The sequence below is a fragment of the Camelus bactrianus genome, chromosome 2, assembly GCF_048773025.1.
Source record: "Camelus bactrianus isolate YW-2024 breed Bactrian camel chromosome 2, ASM4877302v1, whole genome shotgun sequence".
Taxonomy (NCBI): Eukaryota; Metazoa; Chordata; class Mammalia; order Artiodactyla; family Camelidae; genus Camelus; species Camelus bactrianus.
The window spans coordinates 24,719,946-24,743,497 of record NC_133540.1 but is presented as its reverse complement, the minus strand read 5'-3'; the positions used below and the strand labels follow the sequence as shown (position 1 = coordinate 24,743,497).

The 23,552-nt window shown below is 40.0% G+C and overlaps 1 protein-coding gene across 1 annotated transcript in view; it reads right to left on the bottom strand.

The window, feature by feature from the left end:
• CPE (carboxypeptidase E) overlaps nucleotides 1-23,552 on the bottom strand; it is a 119,822-nt gene that overhangs the window by 36,990 nt on the left and 59,280 nt on the right. The window contains exon 2 of the mRNA XM_074376985.1: nucleotides 1,601-1,797. Within this exon, the coding sequence (XP_074233086.1) occupies nucleotides 1,601-1,797 (197 nt within the window). The remainder of the gene's footprint in view (nucleotides 1-1,600; nucleotides 1,798-23,552) is intronic.

The window sequence follows — 23,552 nt, the reverse complement described above, 5'->3', positions numbered from 1 at the left end:
ATTTTTATAATAATTACTTAAGATTATTCATTTCAATAATCTCTTCCTACAATGGCATTTTCACTTTCTTACTGATACACACATGAAGGTATCAGGTTTAAAGTATTTGTCATGGATATTTTGATAACATTTTCAATAAATAATACTTTAAATATTAATAATTATAATAATTCAAAGATATTTAACATCAAACTACAGAAACAGTCCATATGAGTTAATTAATAATAGATGGTGCGTCTCATAGCACACCACTGTGTACTTGGTTTAAGTAAAATACTCACTGCCTCTGAAATCCACAGCAATCTACTTTTAAATATTCAAAAGAATAGTTACTAAAGGTCAGATGCTTAAAATGAGTTTCACATAAATTATTTACATATTAATAATATACCTCTCTCATAGTCTCTGTGAAAAAAAATATGAGCTCTAGAACTTTTGTTTCAACTTTGTAAGTTGAAAAATTTCTGTTCAATTTTAAACCCTTCATTTCACGAATGATAGAATCTGAAAATTTTAATAAATTTCCAATATTCAGGTAAATTCCATAATGAAGATTTCCTTGTTTTGCTATTAAATTATACTAAATCTATAGTATAAATTCCCATATTCCTAAAGTCATGTAAGCTCAGATTGTGCAGAATAAAATCTTAAATTGTGCAGAATAAAAACCTGTAAGACAGAAAATAGCAATGATAATTTTGTGTCCATCCGGTCTTATAGATCTGAATATCACCTTAAAACAGTAAATAATTTCATTCTCTAAGTTACTGTAATTTGTCGCTCACAACTTTAGAAATTGTATGAATGTTGTATTTACAGAAATTCACTATCTGGGTTTCTTACAAGGCCAAACTATCAGGTTACTGTATCTTATATTTTTAAAGTGCAAATCAACTTCTTAACTGTAGATTAACTTACTAAATACAGACTTTAATTTGTTCCCATAAGAAAATTATTTCAAATTGTAACAAGGAATAAAATGTCCTCCACCCCTGTCCAAACAAAGAAGGAAGCACGTATCATACATCTTCTCTGAAAACATCATTACTTTCCAGCTTCTCTAACAGTAAAGATGTATCGAATTGGTTTTTGTTTAGAAGTAGGAGGGTTTTGTTGTTGTTTTTTTTACTTTATTCATCATATAAAAGCAAGGATTAAACAGTGAAACGTTATGTAGCCAAAAATCTTTATTCCTTGGCTCCAGTAGAGGGCGCTATAACATCGCCTAATTCAGAGTCAACAAAGGCCTCACTCTTCACTACATGGCTGTAGGTTATTTTTTCAGACTTCTAGATTTTTAGAAAGAAATTTATCTAGTCGCAAAGGTGAATGAATAAATGTGATTTACTTAACAATGAAAATAAAGTATTAATTAAATATTGACTTAACAACAAAATTTCTCATTTGCAATCTCTGCTGAAGAAACCCACCCAGCACCCCTTACATTCGGAATTTTTTCCTTGTCAGCAAATTGAATACCTCACCACTTACACCCTCCCCTGCACCCTGCCAGCTTCGTGTGCGCACATTCCTTATAGATGAGCACACAGATGAGACAGACGTAAAATAACGCGAGCGCCCTGCTGTGGGCCGCACCCACCTGGGATGCTGCCTTCTCAAAGCCGTCTGGGTTGAGGGAAGGCATGATGTGGATCCGCGTGTTGTGGATCAGCTGGACCACTGTCTCATTCCCCTTCTGGTATTCGTTGCACAGGTACTGCGCCAGAAAAATGAGCAGCTCCCGTCCAACGGCCTCATTGCCATGCATGTTCCCGATGTATTTAAATTCAGGCTCACCTAAAACCCCAAAAATAGATAGCATGCAGACTCCATAGCACCAAACACAAGGCAAATGGCATACAGCGCAAAAAGTATCATACAGTTACTAATCTATTACACACAGCTGGTAACTTCTTTGCCCTCCAGAATTGATGCCTAAGAAATCCACCTTAAAAATAAAATACTCCCAATGCCCCTTCGATCCTAATTCTCTCTCCCCAGCTTCCCACCTGTTACGCCCTGAATTGTGCCCTTCCCAGCCCCCAATTCATATATTGAAGCTCTAAGTTCCAATGTGACTATATTTGGAGATAAGGCCTTTAAGGAGGTAATTAAAGTCAAATGAAGTCATAATCCAAAAGGTCTGTTGTCCTTATAAGAAAAGGAATAGACACCAAAGATCCCCCCCGCTTCCATCTCTGTCTGTCTGTCTGTCTGTCCCTCTCTCCACAAGCATGAAGAAAAGGCAATGTGAGTCCACAGAGAGCAGGCAGCTGCCTACAAGCCAGGAAGTGGGACCTCATCAGAAACCAATGCTGCTGGCACCTGGATATTGGACTTCCAGCTTCCAGAACCGTGAGAAAATAAATGCCTGTTGTGGTATTTTGTTATGGCAGCCCGAGCAGACAATCACACTGTTAGGTGGTTAGGTAAGTGGGGGCACCAGGCAGACAGGTGCAGGCGAGGGAGGACGGTCCAGGAGATGGTGGTGTGCCCACCTCCAGCATAAAGAGGCTTTACTTCCTCTAAATGAGAGCCAGCCAGAAACCAGTTAGAACCTGACAGCCGCAACTGTGTGGTAGCGACAAGGACCTAACCAGACATGACCCAGTACTCATTGTAATATAATTACCATTGTGGTTTAGGCCCCCACCCCATGGATTTTTCCTGTGTGCATCATGGGTAAGGACATGCACAAAAGGGGACAAACATGACTGGGCACTCCAGGGGCAAGAACTGTCAATCAATCAAGAGACCACCTCCAAGCGAGAGTGTAAGGGTAAGGGCAAAGACCATCGCTACCCGCCCTTGGATCAGCCCGCCTCCCATTCTTGGAGGGGTACTTTCCCTTTGCTAATAAATCCTTTAAAATGTTTCACTACACAACACTTTACCTCCTGTCTGAATTCTTCTCTTTCTGGTGAGACAATAACTGGGGTCTTTTCCTTTCCCCTTTTAGGCTAACAATACCACCCCACCCCTAATAATTCATAATAATACATCATGTGCCTCCTATCAATTAAACACAGAACTTTCATGTTTTCTTACTTAGTCTTCGTCAAACATCTAAAAACAGGTATTAGCCATCTTTAAGGTGAGCAAACTGAAGGTCAGACGTGGAAGAGGCCAGGCCTCAGTCACGCAGCTAATGAAGCCAGGATTCAAATGCTAGCCTTCTCATCTAGTTACAAATCTATACTTTTTTTTTTCCCCAATCATAGTGACTAAAAGCATTAACTTCTAGAGCCAGTCTTTGTGGTTCAAATCCTGGCACCAATTATCACTGGCTGGCCTTCAGTAGTTACTTTAGCTCTCTGTGGCTCTGTTTCCCCATCTATAAATGAGATACTAGATTCTACCTCATAAAGTTATAAGAACTAAGTAAAATAATGCGTGTAAATGCTTAGAACAGTGCCTGGCAAAAAAAAAAAAGTGCTATGTATTTGCTATCATTATTTTTCGTATTACTTTTACATCATATTATCTTGTCATTACCACACGTAATCTAGCATTCTCTTTATAACAGCCCACTAAAACACAGAAAGGTATTTTTATTATTGTTATTGTAGAAATCAGCCAAAGAGGGTAAGTTCTGCTGAAGGACCCAGAATGCAAACATAAATCATAAATGCCTGTTTCGTTGCAGTTTAGGAGGAGGAATAAAATTGCAGAGCACAGCAGCCAAGTAATCTCAGTCCTCTTGTTCTGCTCCTTTCTGTTTCATCCATCTGTTGTGGGAGAACAGGCTCTTGTCTTGTGCAGGAAAGAATTCAAGAGCAAGGCGTGGTAAAGTGAAAGCAAGTTTATTTAGAGAGACACACTCCATGGACAGAGTGCGGGCCGTCTCACTCAGAAGGGAGGGCGGCTTAGGAGATACACAGTCCATATGCAGAATGTGGCCATCTAAGAAAGGCGAGAGGGAGAGAAGCCAATAGGTGTGGGGTGTTGAGTTTAAAGAAAAAGTAGATACACACTCCATAGACAGAGTGCGGGCAGTCTCAAGAAGGCAAGAGAGACAGCGACCACGAGGTGCGGGGTTGATAGGTTTTATGGGCTGGGTAATTTCATATGCTAATGAGTAGGAGGATTATTCCAACCACTTTGGGGAAGGGCCAAGGATTTCCAGGGAACACCTCTCACCACCTACTTTTGGACCTTTTATGTTCAGCCTAGGCACTGTCATGGCACCTGAGGGTGTGCCATGAGGCTCAAGGTCTACTGGAAGTCAGATCTTCTGCCATCTTGGTTCTAACCAGCTTGTTCTGTCCTCATTGCTGTGTCATTCATTCAACGGTTGCACCCTGCCCCCTTTCCTCCCACTTCACATCCAACTGGCCCAATTTCTTCAGTGGGAAAGATTCCTCCCATTTACAAAATCACTAGAACTGCTCACCTCTGGTTAAAAAACACATAAAAGTTGGAATTACCTTTCTCCTAGAAATATATTATGTAAATATTCTTTCATGAGATTCCTGGGTCTGTGCTTTGAGTGACTGCTAACCACAGAAACCATGCCCTGTGTGACCGCTCAGCCTGAGATGAAGCTAATCTTAATCTAAGGATCAGGCAGGAACAAGGTCAGTGCTATTTATAGGCCTCTCGTTTTTCACTTTGAGGGAATGTCTCTAACAGAACTAACCCCAGGGACTCACCCAGGAGGTATGTGAGAAGAGACGTTTTCTTTGCTTCTGATTTCAAAAGTCATAATCATCTTCTTTTCTGTCCAAGTCACCCCCTTAGTGGCTGTGTTAATGGGACTGAGGCACAGAGGAAACTACCGTGGTCCTTTACGAAAGAAAACAGAGACCAAGAAGCCAGGGGGATGTCAGAGGCCCGCCTCCCAAAGTTATTTGAGAATGCACTGTCGGAGGCACTCCGGTCCTGCTGCCTTACCCCAACACAACACTGAAGCTTCGGACACTTAAAAGGGCTTGACCCACAATGCATAAAGAGTGAGCACGCTGAAATGTTTTATTACTCCTCTGGATTAAAAAAAAAAAAGAACTTTAATCATTTAAAGGAGAAGTAGCAAACGCACAGTCACTTAGCCAAATGTGGTACCCCAGTGTTTTGTTTGGCTGTCACTGCATAGCTTGTGTTTGAATTTGAATGCTTTGGGGTAGAGCATGTTCTTTCAGTTCTGCCCCAAGCCACACCGCTCCCTATCGCTGCTTTATTTATTTGTGGTTTCAGAATCAGGACATTGTCAGTGTGGTCCTGCTTCTTCAGCTCTGTGGGAAATCTCAGGAACAAGTCTCCCCCAATACGCCTGTTACATTTGTAAGGAGATAGTAATAATAATGACAATAGAAATGCTTTAGATTGACACAAAGATGGGACTGTCAAGGTCACTTTCTAGAAGCTATCAATGTATGGAAATAAAAAGTAAGGCATAGATGACTTAGCGAAAGAAAAGCAAAGCGTAGTTTTATACACTTCTTCCATCTTCAGGAATAAATTGGATCACTAGATAATGCTGGCACCAGAATACAGAAGGGCTGTGATCTTTTAAGCCTACAGACATGTCATGTGAGATGGAGAAGAGCCACAGTTTAAATACAGCAGCTGTTGAAAATATGCAAATATGCAAATCCCAGTGTCAGATGCTACAGAGGCCCTGAGGCAGGTAGAGGGGCACTCCTAAACTCAAAGAGTGGAGGGTCCGGAGGACACAGACATGCACACGAACAGTGCACAGGAGGGAGGTAACGGTGAATGTTGGATCCATAACCAACCAGCTTCAAGGCTCCAAACTGATATGTTACTACCACCCCTCTGTCCTCTCTCTAGCCCCTTTCCCTCCCAAAGCCAGAGCTGTCTTTACACAGTGCAGTCCTCATCAGCTCCCTCTACCTGAAAATCCATCAGCTAACTTCCCCCTGGCCTTCCTCACAAAGACCAAAGTCCTCGGCGGGACCTCTAACCCCACAGGGTCTGGCCTGAGGACCTCTCCTCTCCGGAGGCACCCACGCCTCCTCCAGCGCAGGGCTCTCCCCGCCATGCTGTCCACTCTTCACACACGCTGTGCCCGCTCAGCCTTCTGCTCACGGATAACTAGGGTTTCCTTAGAGCATCTCACATCCAAGTCCAGCTCCTTTGTTGTTTTTAACATCTCGGTTTGAAAATGTGCAGTAATCACTGTGATGATTTGTTTAATCCCCCACCCCGGACTGTGTGTCTGTTAGGAGTGGGATGTGCCCGAGTCAGCTCACAATGCACCACCTGCGCCCAGCACGGAGTCCGAAACAGTGAGAGCGCAGTAACACCGTTAAATGCATCCATGAGTAAGTGAATAGATGAATGGTCTTCTTCTAAATCCCACGCCCTGGCAGCGGGACCGACATGCCCTTGAGATGCAGGTGCAGTCACGGCCCCTGCAAACCTTTCCGCAACAGCCAAGGGGGATAACTGAGTAACTGAAGGGGGGCGAGGCAGTACCAGGGAGTCAGCGCCCCGAGGCCCCAGCGCTTGCGGCGCCACCCCGCATCCTCAGGCAGGAATGGAAATTCTTCTTTGGGAATGAAGGCAGCACTGCAGGAACAGCTGATGTCCCAGGAGGAAGTTTAATCTCCATGGTCACAAGCGAACCACAGAAGCCCTCTAGGCAAGCAGCTCCCTAAGGCTATTTTTGTTGTAAGGGCTAAATAGAGGGTTCTGGAGAGACTTTGCCTTCACCATCTTTAGCCCAAAAATAGACACAAAAGGGAAGACTTTGGGCTTGGACAAAAGCATCTCTCTGTGTCAACTGACCTTCAATCTGTTGAACAGAGTGACAGCTTTTCATCAGCACTTCATTTTCTTTCCTGCGGCTATAAAGATGGAGTTTACAACAGATTTTAAACGGATGACACACGCGGTCCTGTTGACAGCGTCTGCAGGGGACACGTCCCGGGGAACAGGGACGTCATGCCCCGCGGCTGTCACTGTGACGCACGCGCGCAGACGCCGGCTCAGCGCTCCCGGCAACGGGCCGAGAAGCCGCGAGCGTCCTCCGTGTGCACGTGCGGACGGTTGCTCTCACATTCGTCTTACTTCCCTCACTATCTAATTCATTGCCCTTTTCACCCGATAGTTACCCGGAGCTCCTGATCCCGCAGCCGAGGAACCATATTTGTACAGAACGCATTGCAGCGACTCAGGAAGGAGAGCTTCCCGGTTACATCAATTTTTTCCACAATTCTGTGTAATCAGTTTTCCAGTTACTTCGCGTGGCACACGGCCCTCCAGCAAGCCATCCGTAAAAGACGATCACCTCACAAACCACATTCAGCCTGGCTGGGCTGAGTGTCTATCTTATCTGTGTCACAGGACAAATAACGTTATCAGACTGGATCTGCATTCTCATCAGAACAAGATAAGAGTAACTATTAAGATTTATTTGTTTTTAACAAAAGCGCCAAATTTTTACCAAAGTCAGAAATATTATATCCCAAACTGGAGCAAGTAAGTGATTTTCAGTTTCACACTTGTAATTCTTAATTTGCCCCAATTGTATTAATGTGATTTGAAATAACTAAGTCAGGAAGGAGGGGAAGGGGGAGGGAGGGAAGAAGGAAGAAAGAAAGAAAGGGAGAAAGGAAGGAATAAAGAAGTTTCTACTGCTTTAAAAATAAAACATAAGTATTTTGCACCCCAGAACCCCACACCCTTAGGCTCAGCACGTGGGTGAAGTCTGCAGCTGACAGCAGACTGGCAAAGCCCCCAGATGGGAGGCTTTAAGGTGACCAGAGAGCCACTGAAGCAGAATCCATAAAAAATAGGCTGAGCCTGAAAAAAATGATCTAATAAAGGGGCAAAAGTGAATAAATAATATTGTCTGCCTTTCCACAAAAAGGAAAATTCATTGTCACCCCCGTATTTGATCCAATGGTCAGCCTTTCTGTCCCTCTAATATTTTCTCCTCTTGGAAATAGCTGACAGATAGGCTGACTGTTGGGTAGAGAGTAACTGATCAGATTTAAGACCCTTTCAAATCTTAGAGTCAATTATTCAATGACCGGTATATGGGAAGAAAACAGCAGAGGGAAAGTATCTCATGGAAAATGAGGTAAATGTGAAAGTAGGATGTAAATCGGAAGTTCTAACAAGTACAGCATCATTGTTTAGAAAAAATAAGTAGATGAAGGGTGTTTAAAGGAACTTGATTATAATAACAAGACCCTTCATCTTTCATCCTGCAGAGATGAAATTCATAATGAGATTAATCTATTCTTCCCCCAACATCAAACTACTGTCAAAAATATAAGTCCCATAACTCATTTGAAAGATACATACTTAACTCATTGATTTCAAAATACATGTTCCTGCTATATGTAATATACTAAACACATTGCTGAATAACTATAGCATACAAAAATAAAACCCCACTTCCCAAAGATATGATGGTAAAATGTGCACATAACCACTGATTTTGAGAAACAGATAACCAGCTATACAAATGGCACAATCACTGAACTGAGTTGATTCACAAAAGGCTGTGCAAACAAGTTGGACACGCCTGTGGAACACATGGGGTTTTTTAATCAGTGACTTTCCTCCCTCAGTGGTAAACCTGAGGTTAAGATATTAGTGCTAATAATGGTTTCCACTTGTTTGACATTCTAACATATTATAGCCTACAAATCACACTTGCAGAATGAGCCCCATAAGTTCCCCAATACTTGTGGATAATATGTCATTAATTGGCTCCTGTTTCAGCACATGTTAGCAGCCTAAAATGCTGAGTATATTCCTGAAAGAAATGCAAATCTTCAGGGGCCAAATAAACAAAGGAAGAAACTGGGTATGTTTATAAAAATAGATGCCAGATGAGGCAGAGATAAAGAAGGAAGGGAGAAAGAAACCAAGGAAAGGCAAAAGAACAAAAAACAGTTGCAGAAGAAATTGCTGAGTTAGAAGATTATAATACCTTGCTCCTTTCTTCCAAGTTACATTTTAAAATAACTAAATTAGCATGACACCTTGAAAGTGAAATCTCGCTTCATCTGATTTTTAATGGGCACTCGACATAGAATATATTACAGAATTAGTATGCAGAGATACACTACAGAATTATTTTTTAAAATAGTAATTGTGTGTTAGAAATTACACATAATTTTAAAGTTCTCTTACAATTGGTATCTAGAATGTTCCTAGTAATAGCCTACTTGAAAAAAAGAGGGTAAACAAAAGACCAGAAGCTATTTCCAGCCTTACAATGTCTGAGTTTTAATATTAACAAATACCTTCAACTTTTTTGAAATTAAAATATTTGTTTTCATACAGGCATGCTAGATACAATGAGAAGCTGGTAAATGTTTAACAAGCAGCTCTGATCTGTAGCATTTGCCAATTTCCATGGTGTAAATACTGCCACCACAGCCAGTATGAGGCTCTCTGTGTGAGGTCAACTGGCTCACACACATACTGAATAGCAAAATAGATCTCATAAGCCAGTGCAAGCCTACTCCAGCACATCACTGCTATGCAGAGCAATTACTTGGGATGTATGTCTCGTCGTAAGTTCTCCAGAAGGGAATCTGAGGTCTAAGAAACCTGAAGACTTTTCAAACACCTGATAAGATAATCTGGCTAGCCTCTACCCTAATGTCTTTCTTTATGTTTAATTTTTTATGTTTAATTTTACACAGGAAGACTTAAAAGAGCTTTGTTTGGGTTTTTCTTGTATTGAGATAGAGCTATTTTCCAGAATACTGCATCATTATCATTCTAGGAGGGAGGAAAGGTAGAGAGAAGTGGGAAATTTGGGAGCTGAGTTAATTACCCCAGAAGTTATTGATGCACTGGATTCTATCACTCTTTGCTCTGAAACTGGCCATAATAAATCAATGAAAAAAAATTCACTTTAACCTATTAAATAGTTTTTCTAAAATACTTATCAGCAATTTCAGGTATTCAAAGTTTCTTTTTTCTTCCTACAGTCTTGACCTACGAGGCTATCTTCACAGTAGAAAAGGCAATATAATTTCACGCCCACTCATATAGAAACTTATAATTTAAAAATCAGAGAAATTAGCTATTTAATATTAGTAACATGAAGGGGGAGGGTATAGCTCAGTGGCAGAGCATGTACTTAGCATGCATGAGGTCCTGGGTTCAATCCCCAGTACTTCCATTAACTAAATAAATAAACAAACCTAATTATCACCCCCCCAAAAAAATTGTTACATTAAACACTTTATAACTACTAAAGAGAGACTGCCTACAAAAGGCTTTAGATTCAGGGAAAAAAAAAAGTTTGACTTGTTTAAGAGCATCATGAAGTGAATACAACTTTTAATACAGAAACGAGATAAGGCAGAGATGGTTTTAATGATGTAGTTTCATGCTTTATAATCTTTGTATAATATTGATCACAGAATTGCTGCAAAGCACGACGACAGTGACAGACCTCCTCAAATGTACGGCAGGATGCCTCTGTGGACTCATTTACTGAGGATGGCTTTTGGACCATAAAGCATCTTTTAGAAGTATTAATTTCTAGTTATTTTAGATAACTCTCTTAAAAGGTTCTACTGTCTTTTACCAGTATTCTTATCAAATAAAGTAAAATGTAAAGATAAAATTTATCTAAGAGGCCAAGAACAGAACAGAATTCAATGAACTGGCACTAGAAATAAGGTAAAATAAACAGGAAAGGACTGGTTTTAGAGAAGTGATTATGATTCAGGTCTTTACCGACTCTCTCATCAACATATTTGGTTGTGATCTGTATGTTTATTTTGGAAAACAATGCCCTTGAGGAACTGATTTTGTGGCTTGAGAAGAGAAATTTAGGTACAGCATCACGTTTCTGAAAGTTGCAGGTTGTTTAAGTTTCCTCAGATGGTTATGTGGGGATTTGATTGATTCTGCACAACTCCAGAAGACAAAACTAGAACCGAAACTAGAAGGTTCAGAGAGAGAGCATTTAACACAGGTGAAGAACAAATTTCTTTCAACTAGAGCTGCTGGAAGACCGGTTGGCCGCAACGAAATCATTAATTCCCCCAGAAGGTACAAAGGTATCTCAGCGACATGGCACACAGGTGGGGCTGGATGGTCTCTTCAACATCCTGTGATTCCATCAAAAGAAGACCTTTGACAAACTATTGGTATTCAAGCTTCTAAATGTGTCCCATACAAATCAGATACATGTTCTCAATACATGTTAGTTGACAATTTTGATAGTTCTCTGAAACAAAGAGAAAATGGTGGATCATCTCAGTGAGCTAAGACATGATTACAAAGAGTCATGGAAAAACACGAGTCTATTTCCAGCAGTCATCTCTCTATGCTCATGAATAAAGAGCTCATCTTATTTCAAAGGTGAACATTTGAGAGGACCAGTAAGTGACGTCATCAGAACCTGTGTGGGTGGAAAATGTCAAGCATTTCTAGCAGATGCGGATGAATGAAGAAGAAAAACTTCAATTTGCTAAAAACAGATAAAGTGGTAGCAAGGGTAACTACCTACAAAAAATGAGCAATGTTAAAGCTTGGTTGAACAATCTCTCCCCAGAAATTCTTTGAAACTTCCTTTTTAATTCTCTCAAGAAGAAGATAACTCAAAAGTCAAGTTTATTTGTCAAAACACCTTCAGGGTGTTATTTCTTTCAACATCATAACTGAAGACTTGCAGTGCTAGGCATATACCAGTCTCAGAAGCAGTAGGCAATACAGCAGAAGCTTTTAAAGACAAGTAAAGGACCAAATCAAGTCTGAGTCTTTCTCCTGCCTCAGCACTGAAGCCAGTACCGAGCTGGAGATGACTCACCTGTGGGAGGGCTGGGTCTGCCAGGTCTCCCTCCAAGAGATTACTGCGTATCAGGGCATTCATGAAGCATCCTCTTTTTTTTTCTTCCCCAGAGCTTTTGAAGAAAAGTTTGCTGACTTAACAATTCTATAGGTCAGAATCATTTGTGGGCTTGCAACACATACAGATTTCTGAGCTCCATTACCAAAGATCATACTTCAGAAGGTCTAAGCAGGGACCTGAACACGTGTATTTTTTTAAGGATCTAGAGGTGATTCTGACACCCTTCCAGGAAGGAGGAGTGGTTAGGGACGTAGGTGTAGGGAAAGTTTAGTGTGGGAGGAGTTCAGTTATGCCAACAGTCAGGTAGGAATTCCAACAGCTAAGGGCCATTGGGATATAGATTGAAAAGGGTAATAGTTCTTTTCAATTTGTGGGTCATGAACTTTTTTGAGAATTTGATTTAAACAAAACTATGAATTCTCTTCTCTCATATTTGCAAAGAAAAAAATCCACAAAATTATGCAATAATCTTACAAACTTAAGGAATCATATGACTAGACATTCACAAGTCAGGAAAGAGGGGAGATCACAGCCACCATAAGCATCTCTTACACAGGCTGGTTTTCTGTTCCAGACAAACGGGAGACTATTGCTTGCACTTCCTTCCTGCAGATGGCCCAGAGCAGCATGGCAACAATTTGGCACTGTTTAAAAAAGCTGGGAGAGGGGGCAGCATGGACTTAGGTGAGACAAACATGTGTTTGAATTTCAACTCTAATGAAAGCAGCTCTTTTGACCCTTTCTTGTTTGCCCATTTCTGTCCCCCTCTAACCTTAAAAGAACCTAATTACAGGAATGAGATCACTAAGTAATTGAAACTAACCCCTGACTTACGCTCTCTTGAATGCACACCATGCCTGGCCAACTGGTTCTTTTCCTGGATGAAAAGAAGTGAGAATGAAGAATTAAGCAGTTCAAGAATGACTAGCTGTCCACCCCCAACAACCCCTCAGCAATCCTGCAGGCAGACAATGCAGGCAACGTAACATCTGAAGAGAGAATCAGCCAGTCTGCACACAATGGAGATGATGCGGAACCAAACTTCCTGCCTTGATGATGATTCAGAGATTCTTCCCCCATTTTTCCCTTTAAAAACTATCATGGCTGAGCAAAATCTTCTGAGTTGGTCTCAGGAAATGAGTCCACCTTCTCCCCAGATTGCTGGCTTTTCTGATTAAAGCAACTTTCCTTTCTGCTGACACTTGCCTTTCAAATTATTGGCTTTTGAGCAGTAAGCAGCCAAAACTGAATTTGGTAGTACTAACATCGCATATGCATGTATCTAAACTTCTTCAAGCAACCCCTTCCCCTGTCCCCAGTATTCTTTTCCCTAACTTGGCTTACTAAAATCTCTTTTGTTGTGTTGTTGGGAGGATTAAATCAGAAAATACAGAGATGAGACATTTTGCACCATGCCCCACAACTAGCAGGTAACCAACAAATGGAAATAATATTGCCCATGACACACGTTGCTATCATAATATGAACAATCTCCCCTGTTTGAGACAGAAGAAGTTAGAATCATCTAACAGGAATATGAGGTGACAATGGGATCTTTCAAAGACCTATGGAACCTAAGTGGATTTGGAAAATTAACCAATCCTTCAAGAGTATAGATAATAACTTATTCCACATGGCAGGCTCCTCAAACTTGGACGTGCATGTGAATCTCCTGGAGGTACTGTTAAAATGCAAATTCCAATTCAGCAAGTCTGCAGTGGGGCCTGAGAGCCTGAAGCTCTAGGAATCTCCCAGGGGATACCATGCTGTTGTCTGTGATCATTCTTTGAGTGCAGAAAGACTATGTGGAACCTCCAAAATCAAGAGTAGGGAAAAGAAAGAGCAAGCAAGAGAGACTGACTTCTAAATAATAAAAGATCTCTTTAGAAACTTGAGTGCTTTTGCATATTGTTGGCTCACTCCAAGCAAGGTTGAGTGCACACTCCCAGCCAAAAGCACACAGCTTAATTTTGGAGGCCACTACATGGCCTGAGGTCTAAGGCTCACTATAAATGGTAAACTGTATGAACAAAAAAGAATCTGCTGGTGTATACTGAATTCAACATTAGATGCAGGAAGATGGTAGAATATCATAGGGCTTACTGAAATAACTCTGCTTCTGAATAAATCATGAGTAATCATGGATTCTTACAGTATATGCACTATCATATTTTGTTTATAGTTCTCTCACTAAAGTACTTTCAAGATTTTTACTGATTGCAACTATTCTCATTTTACCTCCCACTCCATCTCACCCATTTTCTGCTACTCTTTATTTCTTTAGGGATTAAGATAAGACTTACAGAGAATTTTTCAAATGAAGAGAATAGATTAGTAAAATAATGGACAAGTCTCATCCAAGGTCAAGAGACAATAACTTGGATATACGTGGGTCCCCAAAAGACTAGAGATTTCTCATCTTACAATAATTTATATTAGTTCATATTACTGTTTTACTTTTCCCTTCCCATAGGGATCCTTTTTTTTTTATTGATTTATAATCATTTTACAATGTTGAATCAAATTCCAGTGTAGAGCACAATTTTTCAGTTATACATGAACATATATATATTCATTGTCACATTTTTTTCTCTGTGAGCTACCATAAGATCTTGTGTATATTTCCCTGTGCTATACAGTATAATCTTATCTATTCTACAATTTTAAAATCCCGTCTATCCCTTCCCACCCTCCACCCCCTTGGCAATCACAAGTTTGTATTCTATGTCTATGAGTCTATTTCTGTTTTGTATTTATGCTTTGTTTTTTTGTTTATGTTTTTTAGATTCCACATATGAGTGATCTCATATGGTATTTTTCTTTCTCTTTCTGGCTTATTTCACTTAGAATGATATTCTCTAGGAGCATCCATGTTGCTGCAAATGGCGTTATGTTGTTGGTTTTTATGGCTGAATAGTATTCCATTGTATAAATATACCACTTCTTCTCTATCCAGTCACCTGTTGATGGACATTTAGGCTGTTTCCATGTCTTGGCTATTGTAAATAGTGCTGCTATGAACATTGGGGTGCAGGTGTCATCCTGAAGTAGGGTTCTTCCTTCTGGATAAAAGCCCAGGAGCGGGATTCCTGGGTCATATGGTAAGTCTATTCCTAGTCTTTTGAGGAATCTCCATACCGTTTTCCATAGTGGCTGCACCAAACTGCATTCCCACCAGCAGTGTAGGAGGGTTCCCCTTTCTCCACAGCCTCTCCAGCATTTGTCATTTGTGGATTTTTGAATGATGGCCATTCTGGCTGGTGTGAGGTGATACCTCATTGTAGTTTTGATTTGCATTTCTCTGATAATTAGTGATATTGAGCATTTTTTCATGTGCCTATTGATCCCCATAGGGATTCTTTAATGTTAATGTAAAGAAATGTTCCACAAGCATTCGCAAGTAAAAACAATATTGAAATGTTTTGCTAAATAAAATATAAACCACATAGCTTCAATGAAGAAATAAAGACAATAAAGAAATACTGTCCTAAATGTTAACTGATCATCCTTAACTTCACGTGATCCCAGGTAAACCATATTTACAATCCCAAAATGTCAACATAATATTATATTGAATCTTGTCATTGTTTCTGCTGATAAATTCACAATTTTTTTAAAGCTATTTAAGATGTTGTATTTGGATGGTTTGAGATCTCGTCAAAAACATTCTTATTGAAACATTTCTTGGTGAACAAAATAAACAGCTGTCTGTTTTCAACTTTAATGATACAAATCATCATGTGGATCAGCAGTTCCCACTTAAAAAGATTTTATAACTGCTTATCAGCTCAAAAGATAAATAACTGTATCCCAAACCCAGCAAGAGAAAAGAATTTCTTTCTGCAAAGATAGTTAAATAACAAAAAAATCAAACAGAAAAATTGCACATGAAATTGCATGAAACCAAAACAAATAAAAACCTATACAGCCCTATCTACATAGACGGATATGAATATTTAAGGTCACAGCAATTCTCACATCCATCAGCAATATATGAAAGTGTCTGCCTACCCACACCATGGCCAGCAATGGAGCTTATTATCTGCTTTTCATTTCAATAACTTGTTTTAGTTTGTATTTCTTTTATTAGAGAAGTTGAATTCTTCTCATATATTTCATACATTGCCATTGGCCATCCACATTCCATCTTATGTATCTTGCTTAACTGCAAGCTTTGTCTATTTTTCTATCACATTTCTATTTTTCTTATTGTTTTATAGATGTTCATTGTATATTAAGTACAAGTTTCTTCTTTATCATGCAGCTTTGCAAATATTTTCTTACTCTAGACTTTTTTTTTTTTTTTTTTACTTTTTGCCATATATTTTCCCATAGAAAAATTCCTAATTTTGTTAGTCAAAAACTACCTAACTTTTTAAAAATGGCATCTGGACTCTTCCTGTCTTTTAGGAAAAATTAAACAAAAGTAATCCTAAATCTTCTTCTATGACTTTTATCATTTTGATTTTTGCATTTAGATCTTTATTCTACCTCAAATATATATATACATATAATATGTAATATATATTTATATACTTATGATATTATATATCATATATAAATATATATTTGAGGTAGATATATATATGATGAGGTGTGTATATATACATGCATATATATATACATATATATATATATGTATATATGAAGTAATAGTTTATCTTATTCAAGGTGGAAGCCAATTATGCCAACATCATTTTTCCCTTGAATTTAAATTATACATTTATTACAAATTAGATTTCCATATGTACTTTAGCCTATTTCTGGATGTTTTTCTGTTCTACTAGCTATTTCTTTCTGGACTTTATACCATGCTGTTTCAATTAGATAATTTTTTACTAGATAACATAGTAAATGCACATTTTAACAGCTGGTAAGACAATATAAGTTTCTCTTCCAAGATTTTTCTCTAGAATTCAGATACATTTATTTTTTTCACATAAAAGTGAAAATAATTTCCTTCATTTCAAAAACAGAAGACTCTGGAGTTTCATTAAAAGTGCACATTCATTTTGGAAGAATTACTATTTTCATGGTTTTAAGTCTTTCTGTGAACTCAATTTCCATTTTTTCAAGTCCTATCAATAAAGTTGTACATCCCTCTTCACACAGGAGTTGCAGCTTTCTTGTTAAATCTATTCCTGGGTATATAATTGTGAAAGGAATATTTTTCCACTATTATACCTAACTTATTATTGCTACTATTTTAAAAAGCTGTTAACTTTCTGTCATTTTTTTTCAAATGTAAAGAAAATATCAAAATCAGTAAAAGAAGGTAGGAGTAAGGAATTTTCAAAGCTATAAGCAAAAATTAACCAATAAGATAGAAAATATTAATAAAATATAACTTCTGCTGAGCCTGAAAAGAAAAAAAAAAGACAAAACAAATTTACGTAGTATTAGAAGAAAAGAAATACAACCATCAGAACCAAAAATACGGACATTATAACTTTTATTAGTAAAAAAAAAAGCAACAAAGGGGAAAATAAGCGGGACTACATCAAATTGAAGAGTTTCTGCACAACAAAGGGAACAATTCACAGAGTGAAAAGGCAGCCATGGGATGGGAGAGAAGATTTGCAAACCATACTGATAAGGGGGTTATTTTGAAAATAAAGGAATTTCTACAACTCAGTGGCAAAAAATGGGCTAAAGACTTGAATAGACACTCCTCTTAAAGACATACAAGTGGTCAACAGGTATATGAAACGATGCTCAAATTCATTAATCATGAGAGAAATGCAAATCAAAACCCCAATAAAATATCACCTTACACCTATCTGGATGGTGCTGTGGTTTGGATATTTGTGTCCCTTCAAAATTATGTTGAAATATTAATTCCCAATGTACTATATTAGGAGGTGGGGGTGGTTTATTTGGTAGGTGGTTAAATCATGAGCCCTCACGTCTTCACGAATGGGATTAGGGCTTTTTAAAAAGAGACCCCACAGAGCTCCCTAGCCCCTCCCACCACGTGAGGACACAATGGGAAGTCTGTGACCTAGAGGGGGGCCCTCACCCCACCACACTGCCACCCTGAGCTAGAACTTCCAGCTTCCAGAACTCAAGAAATAAATGTAACCAACCCAGTCTGTGGTATTGTTATAGCACAGATAGATGGCTATTATCAAAAAAAGAAAGATGACAAGTGTTGGTGAGAACGTGGAGAAATTGGAACCCTCGTACACTGTTGGTGGGGATTTAAAATGACGCAGCCTCTATGGAAAACAGTATGGAGGTATCTCAGAAAGTTAAAAATAGAACTGCCATTTGATCCAGCTATCCTACTCCCGAAAGAACTGAAGATCACGACCTCAAAGAGGTATTTGAGATAAAGAGATACCTTTGAGATATTGTGAATTGCAGCACTATTCACAATAGCCAAATATCAAAACAACCTAAGTGAACACTGAGAGGTGAATGGATTAAAAAAAAAATGTGGTATATACATGCAGTGGAATATTATTCAGCCTTTAAAAAGAAGGAAATCCTGTCATACGTGACAACATGGATGAAACTTGAGGACACTATGTTAAGTGAAATAAGCCACTTTCAGAAGGACAAATATTACATGATTCCACTTACATGAGGTATCCAAAATAGACTCATAGAAGCAAAGAACAGAGTGGTGCCTGCCAGGGGCTGATGGAGGGGAAATGCAGAGCTGCATATAGAATTTCAGTTATTGCAAAATAAGTAAGTCGTGGAGCTCTGCTGCACAACATTGTGCTTATAGTTAACAAGGCTGTACTGTGCACTTAAAAACCTGTTAAGAGGGTAGATCTCATGTTAAGAAATAAGGAAAGAAAAAAACAAAGTTATTTAAGTTTAAATAGTAAGATTTCATTCTTCAGTTGCTATACCATTCCATGGCTAGTGTAGTTGGACACTGCCGCAGCTCAAGATGAATTTTCCCTCCCCAGATGGGGTAGGAGGAGTGCGGATGCAATAGAAGGCAGCAGTGACAGTGGCTGTGGTCTCTCCCCACGTGGCCATTATCACCCCCAATGCTCCACCTCAATCAACAGTCATTTCTTCTAGTAAGTTTCAAACCCAGATGGGTTGCTGACTTAAGAAGGTGCAGTACCTCTCCTAGTGGTTAAAAATGTTAGCTCTAGAGTCAGACAGGCTAGATTTCTCTCTGTGTTCCACCGTCTACCAGCTGGGAGACTGTGGCCAAGTTATTCAGCCTCTGTACCTCAGTTTCCTCGACTTGCATGCAGGAAAAACAATACCTTCTTCACAGGGTTACTGGAAAGATTAAATTTAAAAATCCATTAAAAGTTGTTAGAATAGTGCCTTGCAAGTAATAAATGCCCCTCCAAAGCTTAGCTATTTGGTAATGATGATAATGATAGGGAGGAGGGGGGACAAGAGAGGAGAAGGAGGAAGAGAAGGAAAAGGAGGAACCACTCAGCAACTGTCTGCTCTATTCTTTGTTCTGACTTCTTCACGGAAGACATTCCCCATGACTCTCACCTGCTCCTTCTCACAGTTCCCAGAGGACCTTCCAAACGAGCCAAACCCCAAGAGAGGCCCACGCTTTTGTGGTTAGGACCCTTTCATTGGTCTTTGCTGAGCTTTATCATTTACTCACTCACAGAAGTGTTTACTGAGTGTCTACTATGAGCCAGGCCCTGGGTTACAACAGAAAACAAAGCAGATGTAGACCGTACCTTCATGAAACTTTAAAGTCTCCCCGACCCCAGATTCTGAGTTCTGGGACCACTTTTAGGATCCACTGCTCTTCTTCAAAGTAATATACAAGGGCTTCCCCAAGAGCTCTGACCCACCAGCTCAGAATCAGAGCCACTCTCCGCAGCAGGTTGACTCAACTGTACTCTCACCAGAGAATAAAACCAGTGTTTGCACAAGGTCTGGCTGTCCCTCTACGCGACTGCAGTCCAGTAGGACTTTCTGTGCTGGTGGCAGTTTTGTGTATCTGCGCTGTCCAGTACAATAACAGCACCAGGGCACCTGGAATGTGGCTAGTGCAGCCGAGGACTGGATTTTTAACCACACCTAATTTAAATTTAAATAGCTGTACGTGGCTGCCTTATTGGAGAACGCAGGACTAACTCCTTTGTTTTTGTTTGTTTGTTTGTTAGTTACAATCTGAAAACTGAATCTGGTGCTTTTTGTGCGAACTCCCTGTAGGCTGAGTTTATTTACACTGCACAAAGAAAGGTCTGAGTCGTCCTGGAGGGAAATTTGGACGTAGTACGGCTAGCACAGGCTACAGTTTTATTTTGGAATAAAAACCCATTGTTTTGCTGTGGAAAGAAACTTTCCTTAGTGGGAAAATTTTAAAGGTTCTGCCAAACCAGAAATGCTATTTAAATAATAAGAATTACCCCCTCTCCTTTTTTTTTTTAGCAGAAGAGATGATCGATCATGATTAGAACCATTTGTAAAAGTCACTTTGAAGGTGTCTGTGTCCACAACTTGGGGCAGCAGCAGGAGAATGGAAGCAACAGTGGTCATTTCGATTTGGTCAAAATAACCACCCACAGGTCCTCCACCTTAACCCACACCCTCCAGCTAGCGATCAAAGTCAAACTCAACATTCTAAGTGGACTTGGAGCCAAAGGAAACTTAAAAGATTCGTAAAGAAAGCCCAAATATGATGGGTTAAATAATTGGGAGTAACTGAAACCATTATGGAAAAACACCCATCCTGAAAGTTACAGTTACTGGTTCTAGCCCGCTACTTGGAACACAGCATTAGAGAGTCTACGGTACTGGCTTGAGTGTGAATGCCCTAAAAGTTCAAGGACCACAGTGGCCTGCTCCAGAGTCAGGGCTGGACAGGATATTTAAAAGATGGCCTCATTCTTTAGCAAAACAGAGCTGAGTCGCTGCGATGGCCTCTTTCCCAGGGAAGCTGAGGTCCACCCGGTGCTACCGATCAGGCTCCTCTGTGAGTTCAGGATACACACGAGCCACCTCTTGTGCAAGTTGCTTCAGTTCTCCAGATGCACAATCCTCATGCATTTGGGCCATTAAAGACCAACCAAATCAGGACTCTTGAGAGTGCAAGGGATCCCAAGGATTAATGACGAGCGCAGTAGCCTTGCTGGGAACCAAGAAGACCTGAGGCCAGAGAGGGCTGTGAGATACCTGGTAGCCAGGGCTTATCAAGGACTCACAGGTCCCTGAGAAAAACCCCTCAAGGCAAGCATTTTCCCATTGGAGATACAGAGAAAGAGGTGGTCGTGCTTGCTTGGTCGCTCCTTGGAATCCCCCCAGCACTGATGTAAGTAATTACTGTGGGTCGCTGTGACATTATAAAGGAGTTCAGTTGGGAGGGCATAAGGGGGAGAAGTCCTGTAAAGGCTTAAAGTATATAAATTATTATAGAAATGAACTGTAGTTCATTCCTGTGGTGTTCATATGAATCATGAAATCAGTGACATTTCCAAAAACCCTGCAAGTCACACCACTGTTCCAGAAACCATAGCCTAGGAGGGGGTACGGCTGTAGCTGGGGGAATTCTGAAACTTACCCCTTGGTTCATTTCTGCTGCAAATGAATACCTGGGTAATACTCCCATTTGCCCACACCTGTGCTATAAAAGGGGTTAGCACAAACTGATCTGACTTCTGGATGATGAGTAAAGAGACAAAGTTATCTTCTATGCTGATGAAGCTTAACTTTAAAACCCCCAATCTTCCAGCCTCCCAGGGATTCAGCACTGATGAAAACACTAGGAGCCGTCCTGGTTAAAGACATCACAGCATGAGGAGCATGTTTAAAACTTGGAGAGGATACACGGAGAACAAAAACAGAACACACACAAACACACAGAGAGAAAAAAAACAGAAAACGCACAGTGGTTTTGGCAGGAAAACTAAACAAAGCAAGAAAGTCTGATGGGGAAGTCTTACGTGAAGCTATATAACAGCACAACTATATTATGTAAACGATAGCCTTTGAACTAAGGTATTAAAATCTAAAAAATTCTGGAAAGTAGAAGAATAAATCTATAAACAAGCGAATTGCAGTTTGCTGATTCATTGGGTTAACGAGCTGATCTGGAGACGGGTTTAGCTCTCTCCCAACTCCATCAGTTCCTCGTCACCTCAACATCTTTTTGTCTAGGACACTGACATTTTCTCAATTTAAGAAATCTGCTCGCCTTTTCTAATCAGATGGCTGCCCCACTCCCTTGGCACATAGAAAGTTCTAGCAGCAACTGCAAATTTATATTCTCCTCGTTAGTAACAGTATCCTTGTATTGTTACTTTTCCTAAAATTTTTATAAGAGTGAGAAATGCAGCATGAACTTTCTGTCACATGAGATACAAGTCTGAAATGGAAGTAAATCTTTGAAGTGACATAAAAAATTGCTTCCGCAGACTTCTGTCACAACATGTTGTTTTTCCTATGTGCGTAAGTCAGCAATAGAGAACACAGATGGCTCTTCCATGAATAATTTCCTTCTAACAATTTAACTAGGAAATGAATTCCTCTTGACTTCTGAATCAAAATGATTAACAGCAAAGACATGGTCTCCTGTCCTTCCCCAGCTAATTCTATGTTTCTGTGTTTTCTCCTCTCTTCTTCTACCTTATCCATTTCCCTTTTCACGTGATCTTTTTGTTGCCTTGCCAAATTTTAAGTTGGCTTAACCCAAAGCCACCTTTTGGCAATTACCAGACAACTCATTTTTATGTCCCTGTTACTTTGGGGGTAGGGTTTTTTGGGGTGGTGGTTGTTAATATTGAATTGGTTGCCTGGTTGCCAGGTTGATATTTTTCAAACATGAAGCTGTTTATAGACGATTTATCCAAAAACATCTTTAATGAACCAGGCAAATGAAGTGCTTCTCATTACTCCCCTTTTTCTAAGTCAGAAATACGAGCCAGATTCTCTGACGATTTAATCGCCTTCCTGGCTACAAATCAGACACCTCTGAAAAATACACTTACTCTTTTAAAACACCAGGACACGTGTTAGTCAGGGGCGCCTTGCACCAAGTCATCCGACAGTAAAGGGGCTCGTCTTCACACTGGAGGTCAGTCTCTGCCTCTGCTTTCAGCTGCTGGGGCTCATGCTTTGAGTAAGCACTGCTCGAACTCCATTACAGACTCTGCCATCCATGAGGCCCCCGAAGCCCAAGATCAGTTCCACGTGTGGCCCCGTCACAGCAACCGGCATGGACCTTTACAGTCCTGGTGCTCCTGAGCCTTGAAGCCAGAATGGACCCTCAGAACTGTGTTAGACCTGTTTTATCTTTTTAAACCCTGTTTATTTTAGTGATTTTGCAACACTCATCATGTTGGAAACTACCCATTCAAATTATCCACTTGGCTTCCCCACTAGACTGCAGGGAGCACGTGAGCAGGGATTATGATTGTCTTGTTCATTATTAGGATCCCAACACATTGACCATCACAAAAAAGATGCTCGACGCTATTTACATTAGCCAAGACAGGGAAACAGCCTAAATGTCCATCAACAGATGACTGGATAAAGAAGATGCGGTGTATTTATACAATGGAATACTATTCAGCCATAAAAACCGACAACATAATGCCATTTGCAGCAACATGGTTGTCCCTGGAGAATGTCATTCTAAGTGAAGTAAGCCAGAAGGAGAAAGAAAAATACCATATGAGATCGCTCACATGTGGAATCTAAAAAAAAAAGACAAAAACAAAACAGAAACAGACTCATAGACATAGAATACAAACTTGTGGTTGCCAAGAGGGAGTGAGGTGGGAAGGGACAGACTGGGATTTCAAAATCTGTA